The sequence below is a fragment of the Trichomycterus rosablanca genome, chromosome 17 (genome assembly GCF_030014385.1).
Source record: "Trichomycterus rosablanca isolate fTriRos1 chromosome 17, fTriRos1.hap1, whole genome shotgun sequence".
Taxonomy (NCBI): domain Eukaryota; kingdom Metazoa; phylum Chordata; class Actinopteri; order Siluriformes; family Trichomycteridae; genus Trichomycterus; species Trichomycterus rosablanca.
In genome coordinates this window covers 5,633,158-5,642,746 of record NC_086004.1, presented here as the reverse complement: position 1 = coordinate 5,642,746, position 9,589 = coordinate 5,633,158, and the positions used below count along the sequence as shown (strand labels likewise).

The following is a 9,589-nucleotide window of genomic DNA, read 5'->3' as shown; positions in this document are numbered from 1 at the left end:
TAACAATCATTAACAATACCAGAGGTCACTCTGACAGGACACAGGTGTCAACCATTGTGTGTCCTCTCAATAGCATCACAGGGGGACGGAGAGAGAAAGAAAGAGAGAGAGAGAGAGAGAGAGAGAGAGAGAGAGAAGGGGGGTAGGGATGACACCACCCATCATCTCACCCCCATATTACCTCATCTATTACTCCTCCATATCAGTCCCCTTTACTTTATTTACACTGTCTTTATTCCATCCATCTCCACCTCCTCTACTGCTTATTTATATTCTTTCCATCTCAATCTGCTTTATCTGCTTTCTTTCTTTACCCATCTCTATCCCTTCCATATCACCCACTCTTTTGCCCATTTATATTCCCTCTATTTCGACCTCACACCCTGTCTACATCCTGATTTACATTTTAAAAGTAAATCAATACCAAAATGAAGCTGCTTTTCAAATTTTGGGTCGTGACCCACCTTAGGGTAAAAAAATGGGTCGCAGAGAAAAATAATAGTAATTAAATAAACATATTCATGAACACCCCTTTGTGGAGGCATTATGTTACCTCTTGTATAGTTACCTGGGTCGCGACAAAATGTGGGTCACTTGAAAAAAGTTTGAAAACCCCTGATCTAAGCCCTAGGACATCAAAGCAGCTCCAAACCATGATGCTTCCACCACTGTACTTTACAGATATGCCGAGCTGTTGGGCTGCATCGTGTTTTATTTCTACCCACATTGCATTGTGAATTTCTGCCAAAAGGTTTTATCCTCATGTCACACTCAGACCAAGGGAGGATTTTTAAAGGACATTAATATTAAACTAAATCTGAGTCTTATTTAAAAATATGTAACATCAGTACAGTCAGTTTACAGTGCACTGAGTCACATGAGTAAAGAAGCTGAAGCGGCCCCGTGGTGACAGGCATTTACTGCAGAGACAGTGATGTATGAGCCATAGCATTGCCCCGCCAGCAACTCCTCTCATCCTCAAGGTCTCACAGGAGATTCATGGGCATCAGTCCCACAAGTATTTTACCAGCTGCCACCTCACAACTCAAAAAACTTGCATGGATTGGATTAACCTGAGAAGCAGCTAGATAGGTGGATAGACAAATATGTAAATAGATCCTAAGTCGACAGATAGACAGAGAGGCAGACAGACAGAAAGGTGAAGGATAGCTCTGAAAATGCTGAAGCAAACTGTGCAGAAAAACTGTAATTAATAAAATGCACTCTCTACCGACGTCCAGACTGTCTCTGAAAGCAGTTGAAGCAACGTCTGGAGCTTTATGTATTGGGTTTCCATGTCTGCACAGTTACACACAAATCTAAGATCACTATATATCAGCAGACTACAAAGTGTCAGTGATGGGTTATTGTTTTAGGTATTGAACAACTAGAGAAAAGGTTAATAGTTCACGCCCTACTACTGCCAATCTGCCCCTCATGAGTCCTTCTGCAAGACCATAACATAACCCTCAAACTGCTTAGATTTTACCCTCTTTTTTGTCTCTTCTGGTAAAATCATTGTAAGATTGTACAGTATATATCAGCAAACTTAAATGGAGTACAGCTTCCCCACTGGGCTCTGGAAGAATGGAAATATACACTGATCAGCCATAACATTAAAACCTCCTCCTTGTTTCTACACACACTGTCCATTTTATCAGCTCCACTTACCATGTAAAAGCACTTTGTAGTTCTACAATTACTGACTGTAGTCCATCTGTTTCTCTACATACCTTTTTAACCTGCTTTCATGACAGAAATGGTAGTTACTCATTACACGAGGTTCTTCAGTTCACAAGGTTATATCAAACACATTCATGGACAATTTTGTATCTCCAATTCACCTCACTTGCATGTTTTTGGACTGTGGGAGGAAACCGGAGCACCCGGAGTAAACCCCACGCAGACACGGGGAGAACATGCAAACTCCACACAGAAAGGACCCGGACCACTTCATCTGGGGATCGAACCCAGGACCTTCTTGCTGTAAGGCAACAGTGCTACCCACTTAGCCACCGTGCCACCCCTTTTCTATTGTAAATATTTTAAATCTGTAACTAGCTACAGTAGACAATACATACCTGTTTTGTTACCTTTGAAAGTACAAAATCAAAAGACATTATATGTGTAAATTATAAGTGGACACATGTCCATAAAACAAAACACAAAAAGGCTTGAATCCTTGTTTGTAGACAGATAAAACTGTGTATGCTCTATTCCAGATGATGCACAGGGAAATTTATTGCCCACCATTAGAAGCACTAATCTTTTGCAGGTGTTACTGGCTGCTATCTGATGCAGAGAGGTCTGTGGCTGTACCCCATGAGGCCCCACCATGCGTCTGTATGTGTGAATGACAAAGGGAAAGTGTGAAAGAGTAGGTTTTAAGAAAGCACATTGTGCACAACACATGGGTCAGTTTGAATGCCTGTTTAGTTTCCTTTCTTTTAACTGCACTAGTGTTTTGTTGTATTGAGTCTCAGGTAATCAACAGACTGAATCTTATACAGTATAACATATATCATTTTTCATTGATTCATTTGTTTTCTTTTTTATTTACTAGCCACTTTATCCTAGTTAGGATCACAGTGGGTCCAGTACTAACCAATACCACTGGGTTCAAGACAGTTCATGATCCTAGTGTTGCCAACTCCTCAGTAAGGAAAGTAGCTATTGGCTGTCCTAAAAGTCACTAGGAGTCGCTAAATGACGGTCAAGAGGAATAACATCGTGGGAGAGACAAAAAGTGGGTACAAAAAACACCATAAATATGTTTAGAACTACAAATGAACTTTCTTCTGTTGAATCTTGGTTTGTTTTTTCTGTTTGAGACAACACTGAGCTACTCTGGGCAGGGTTGCCAGATTGCGACAGTAATTTTCAGCCAAAATGCATGAAAAAACGCCCAAAACACAGGTTAATTAAGTAGAGGATGTTTAGCATGACTGGAGAGGCTCACGGCAGGACCCGCTGCTCGCTGAGGACAGTAACTGCAGAACAATATGTGTTTTCACGTTCCAGTCTCCAAAAGTCTCCAATAATTTGAAAAAAAAGTCGCTAGAGGGGTCTGAAAACTCGCTAAATATAGCGACAAAGTCGCTAAGTTGGCAACACTGAATGATCCCCCTGACAGGGTGCCAGTTTATGACAGGGTACAAATATCTATAAGACATTCATTCAATTTAGAGTAGTCAGTTCATCATCGGCATGTTTTTGGAAGAGGGTGATATATCAATAGTATCTGAAAATGCTGTATACAGTTAACTGTTGGTCTGCTCTACCTAAACATTCCATTATAAACAGCATTACAGTAGTGAAATTTAAGTGGTTTATTATTAAGACAAACAGCAATGAAGAGCTTAACACTGATACTAAGAAGCATCAATATTCTGACAAATATTATCATGCGGTTTAAGGTCTGATCAAAATATTAGAAATAAACCACTGCCCCCTTGTGGACATGTCAAATCATTGCACTGGAATAAAACCTACAGTCATCAAGGGTCAAATCGCACCGAAGTTAACTGATTTAATCAATCAGATGATTGGCAGGTATAGTACAGTTTATTACAGTTCATAGCTATAACCACTGGTTGGAATATATCATTCACAATCCTCCCTATCCTGATCACAGCTGAGGTAGCCATCAAGACGATTCCAGAAATTCAGGGTGCAAGGCAGAAACACAATCTGGGCAGAAAAAAAACCATCCACCCCGCAATTTATTAGATATTTACAACTGTCAGTCCACCTACACTAGAGATACAAAATCTACGTATAGGGAACAATTATGTTTATGTAGTATCCATGCTTCCTCTCACAGCATGCAGTTTAACATTTCAGAACAAGTGGTGACATCACAAATCTACAATGTATGACATCATAAGCTGCAAACAATGTATGTGCATTTGCTTACATCATGCACGTTTACATTTTAAAACAAAAAGTGGTAATGTAATATTGAAGCTACATCAGCAAAAAAAAACTGTCCTTGTATGATATATAGTTGAAGTTAAAGTTAACATACACTTGTAAGGATATGTACTGAGAACATTTAATATTTTCTAAAACATTTTTCCCTATGATTGAATCATTGGAACACATTTTGAAAATTACATACATTACAAATGAAAAAATACATATATTGTATCTTGTTTTTCTAAGCTCAGCAGGAAAACACAAGCAATTTGTCACGAATTGGAAACTATTGGGACACAATCCACAGTCAAGTTGATGTTTAAGGGGTTTAAACCCCTGCTACAAATGTGGCACCCGAAAGCTCTAATAAAGTTATCATCACGCATGATGGCGACATCTGGTGGTCAGACACAGGTACAAGCATCAAAAAAGTAAAAAAAAAAAAAAAGCCTCACTTTCTATGTAATGCATTTTAAAGTACAAAGCCAAAATTAATTATTGTAAATTCATTGTAAATATAGCACATAAATATGCACATAAAGTATATTGAAAAAACTTTTCACATACTGTATGTTTTGTATAAAATAAGCATTTGTGTGTATAGAAGTCCTGTTGCTGTTAGTCCCAGTTGTTGCTGTTATTGCTATATGAAACAGTACATTTTTGTCAGACTTAAATGACTAAACCTGTGTGGAAGAACCCGAGTTATTATAACTAATGTGAGATCAATATAGTCACTCTACAGCACTGTAAGTTCATCTTGGTTGAACTGAAGTGTGGGCCCACCAGAACAGACTTCATTTGCTGAAGTTAGATGACTTGGCAATTTTGCTTCATCAAAGCCAGTCACAAACGTTTTCGACAAGAGGCAAGTGCAGTTTAATGGTGCTGAACAAAGTGCAGAAATTCCTGTTCTAAAGTCAAGTGTGCTGTACATTCTGCATTATCTAATCTCCCAGATGATATGGCTGCCTGTGATAATTCACACTTCAGTATTTTTAGTCTTAGAATTTTCTTTCCAGCTGCTTGAGGAGTGCAATATTAAAAAGACTGATACACTTGTTTATGGTGTTATAATGTATCCATTACATTCCTGTTTAAACTGCATAACAACCGGAAGACAGTGAAAAGTATATAAACATTTTATTTTAACATTATGTTTTTTGCACTTTGGATACATTCATGACAGAACAGGTAGTGGTTACACAAGATTCATCAGTTCAAGTTTCTAACATCAAACACAGTCATGAACCATTTTGTATCTCCTAGCTCCTGGAGGAAACCCACGCAGACACAGGGAGAACATGCAAACTACACACAGAAAGGACCCGGCCCGCTCCACCTGGGAATTGAACCCAGGAGCTTCTTGTTGTGAGGCAACAGTGCTACCCACCGAGCCATAGTCCCGTATATAAAAAGCTACGTGTATGCATCAAAAAAACATTCATATTTCCAATGTAGTATATAGTTCTTAAGACTTCCTGTGCATTTTAATATATTTGTTCTGCAGCAACTCATCAGTGCATAGACATTCACACATAAGTGGTGTATATAAAAAATATAAACAAAACAGAGGTGGGTAAAAATTCAAGTAAAAGCACTTTTAGAATAATGACTTTGATTTAAGTTGAGGTAAGAATATATGTAATAAAACAACTAATTACAACACATGATCAGATTTACATTTCCAAACTGTGGTGGTGACATCATGCCCACACTGCATAGCATGACATCATGCAAAAACGACAGTCAGTACATAGCTACACTTTACCTGTATGACATCATTTAGAAGCTACACTGCTAAACATCATATAGAACTCCATTGTTAGACATCAAACACATACGTATGTCATCATAAAGGAACTCCACTGTATGACATCACATATGGGCCCTTTATTCTTCAACTCCTTTCTGCGGACACTGGGAGAACATGCAAACTCTACACAGAAATAACCCTGACCCTTCTTGCTGTGAGGCAACAGCACTACCCACTGCTATCACTGGCCCTACCACATAAGCCACACCGTTCATCCTAACATTTATTCCTGTAGTACTGTACAGTTAATCATCTGTATTAATTCTGAGCACCAAATAAACTCCATGATCTCCGTGACAGAGATGTTTATGGACTGTAATTGTATACCCTGCGAATGACTTGATCTCTGTGGTAAGGGAACCAGTCTCTAAACAGTGTAGCGTAATAGGTGTACCAGGGGTAGAAAGTTTCACTCTGACGAAGAGCTCCAGCCTTGATGATCTCCCATGCAGCCTCATGTGCAGGGTAAGCAGGCATTTCTATGTAGCCTCTGGATTTAGAAACATTAAAAATATAACCAGGCATGTGAACAATCTTCCAACTGTCCAACTTTTTAATCAAGTTTAATACAACAGTAATAAATCAGAAAAAGCAGATTAAAACTATGACTTACTTAATTTTCGCCATGGCACTCTCTGTGTCAATAAGACCCAGGGTGCAGATGGTGACAGTCACGTTGCTCTTCTTCATAGCCAGCTCGTGCTGGAGACTCCCGAAAAATCCATTCAGAGCAAATTTGGTGGCAATGTAGGGCAGAGCGAATGGTGAGCATGTTTTTCCTGCAAATGAAACAACACTGATATAAGAGCTTTCCAACAGATAATAGTATAATGTTTTTACTCTCTAAGTTTTTCACTCACCGAGCAAGGAGGAGACAACCACTATGGATCCATTAGTCTTCTCAAGGGCCGGTAAAGCCTTTACAGCCATTTGCACATAACTGTGAAAATTTACCTTCATAATGTAAAAAAAGAACTACAATGAATATGATTGTCTGACTATAGACATGCTACTCTAGCATTTCAGTCAAATAGATTCCCATGTACTGCACTGTTTACACTGTTTACAGTTGTAGTTTGGTTCACACCACTAGGATGTCAAAGGCCTTTTCTCTTATTTTATTATCTTATATTCTTATTTAACACATTTAACATGTATGTATAATGTATTTTTATGTTGTTCTTGACCAGCTGCCTACTTTGCCTAGTGCATTATTACCCATCATCATGCTAGTGCTATTGTATGTAATTAGTTTTGTACTTTGCAAAAATGTAATTTCCATTTCAAATTTAGTTTAGTTTTAGATTTTAATGTTACCAGTTCAAATTAGTTTTTTAGTATACTCACTCGGACCTTTATATAACTGATCCACAATAATATTTTCCTTTAAAATGTCCCGGTACATAAATGTCAATCCACAATCACAGCCTAATTAACTGTTGCATTGCACTGACATACCTCCATTAACCATCGTGTGTGATCCACATCTCCATCCCACATCCCATATGGACTGGGCCCGATGTGGTTCAGCACAATGTAATCCAGTCCTTTGAGCTGCTCTTCAGCATACTTCACCACCCGATCGGCATCGGCAGGCTTGGCCATGTCTGCTGCAATATACAGAGCTTTCTGAGCTCCTAGATCCATACACTTTTTTACAACCTGCAAGCAGATTAGAAGCATGTACACACTGTAAAGATGATTCACTGATCTTAGGATTTACTGAAATACAAATCACGTCAAATATACAAAACCAAATTAGTATCCTGATTTTTGGCAATTATTTGTAATGAAATCTACATGTGTGAAATCTTCAAAATAACCAAAACCAAAAACTTAAAGTACGAGATCTGTTACTGTAATATTGAAAGGTATGTGGGTTAAATATTCAAAACTCACTCTATCAGGCTGTACATGGAGCAAAGAAGACACTACATTAGCATAAAAATGGGAGGGCTATGTCTAAATCTTAGCTCTATTTACTAATACAACATGCTCAGAATAGTGACTTCACCACTGATAAAGATGTACTATTTAGTAAATATATTAGTACATTTACTAAATAATTAATTATTCAATAAATATAGCAATATATTTACTAAACCATTTTAATTATTTATTATTAATTATAATTAATTGTCAGTAATAAGATATTATGAATAATTAATTAGTAATATTATTTGTATTATATGTACTTGAGGGTAAAATGTAAAAAATGTAAAAATAAATAATAAATTGTAGTCATAATGGCAAGACATTCCAGTAATAGATGTTTTTACTAACCTCTTTTAAGACATGCTCTCTTCTTGCTGTGATAACAATTTGAGCGCCCAACCGGGCATAGTGATATGCAAGCTGCTCTCCGATGCCAGTACTAGCACCAGTCACCATCACTCTTGCCCCCTTCAGAGACTCTGAAAAACATGTACAGTTATTTTGTGTAAATGCTTTTTTTTAGTTGACAAACTAACTAACAGTTATGTTTTGGTCAAGTTTGCGGTGGGGCTGGCACCATCCATGAACACTTGATGCACGGTGGTCAGTGGATCAGATTGGGAAATTTGTTAAACTGGTCTAAGATAATGCAATACAGTTCAACAATGCTGGTCTGGTGCATCTTTACCAGCCTTACTGGTTTTACGTGTATTTCAAGCCAGTCTAGAATTTTCATAGTTTCTGCAAATGTTCTTTCTTTGTGACTATATGGCTAGAACATTTGGCTATTTGCTGGGTCAAAATATTCATACAATGGCTTAGACTAAGTTATTCATTTGGTGCTGGAGAAAATAACTTTTATGTATTTTGTTCAGGGTCCTGCCCTTGTTATATGGGCACAGAGAAGAACCCCAGCTAAAGTTAATCATGATCATGAAGAATTAGGAGGTCATACTACCTAAGTATTAAAATTAACAGAGAACACATGACATTCTATCCAGTGTAAGTATTTCTATGTAAAAAATATAATAATAAACATATTAACAGAAGCAAATATTATAACCAGGATCTGTTCACACTGTTTTATGTGGATTTATGAAGCTGTGCGACCTGTTTTAAATGAAATAAAATCAGTAAATAAAAGAACTCCTGTTGTGGAGGACTGAAATCTCTAACAGTGAACGTAATGAAACAGAAGCGGTTTAATCATGTGAAAGTAAAAGTAAACTCGCCTTCAGTAAAAGTCGGTCCATTCCACCACAGCGCTATAAAAACAGCAATCAAACTCCCAAAAAACAAGCGTTTAATAGGAAGGTTCATTGTGACAGAGCTGCAGATTAGAATATGTGTGTAGGTTAGTTCAGCAGATCAAACTAAACTCACTACACACAGTTTAAAAGTTCAGTCATTTCATAACACAGTACTAGGAGGAGTCGATCCAAAAATGAACCGATTCTCGTATTCCAGGGAGTGTCAAAGAAGAGTCGAATCTTAAGAACTTGTGGTAAAACTTGTGGTTTTTTTTTGTCCTGGTTAAGCCATTAGAATCAGTTATTTTATGTTATGAATGCATTTAGTTGACAAACTAACTAACAGTTATGTATTGGTCAAGGTAGCGGTGTGGCCGGGACCACCCATAAACACTTGATGCAAGGTGGTCAGGAGTCTAGGAGAATCGATTGAAATAGAAATGAATCGATTCTCTTATCCCAGGCAGTGTCAAAGAAGAGTCGAATCTTAGGAACTTAACTTTTTGTCTTAGTTATGCCATTAGAATCAGTCAAAACGAAATTCTAAAAACAATGTTATCATATCAATTATCAACTGTGAATTGTGTACGTTTTACTATCGTATATTATCGTACTCAGTCCTGGGTTTTAACACCACAGATTCACGGAGTCACAGAGTCGAACAGTTCTA

General features: G+C 37.6%; 1 protein-coding gene across 1 annotated transcript; it reads right to left on the bottom strand.

Moving 5' to 3' along the window:
* Positions 1 to 5,079: 5,079 nt before the first annotated feature.
* Positions 5,080 to 8,989, bottom strand: hsd11b1la (hydroxysteroid (11-beta) dehydrogenase 1-like a). The gene is made up of 6 exons (XM_063012525.1): positions 8,902 to 8,989; positions 8,018 to 8,148; positions 7,193 to 7,396; positions 6,595 to 6,688; positions 6,348 to 6,513; positions 5,080 to 6,224 (listed from the first exon to the last, which is right to left on the bottom strand). Exons 1-6 carry the CDS (start codon positions 8,987 to 8,989, stop codon positions 6,041 to 6,043), a joined length of 867 nt encoding a protein of 288 aa, XP_062868595.1. The 3' UTR covers positions 5,080 to 6,040.
* Between the last annotated feature and the right edge of the window lie 600 nt (positions 8,990 to 9,589).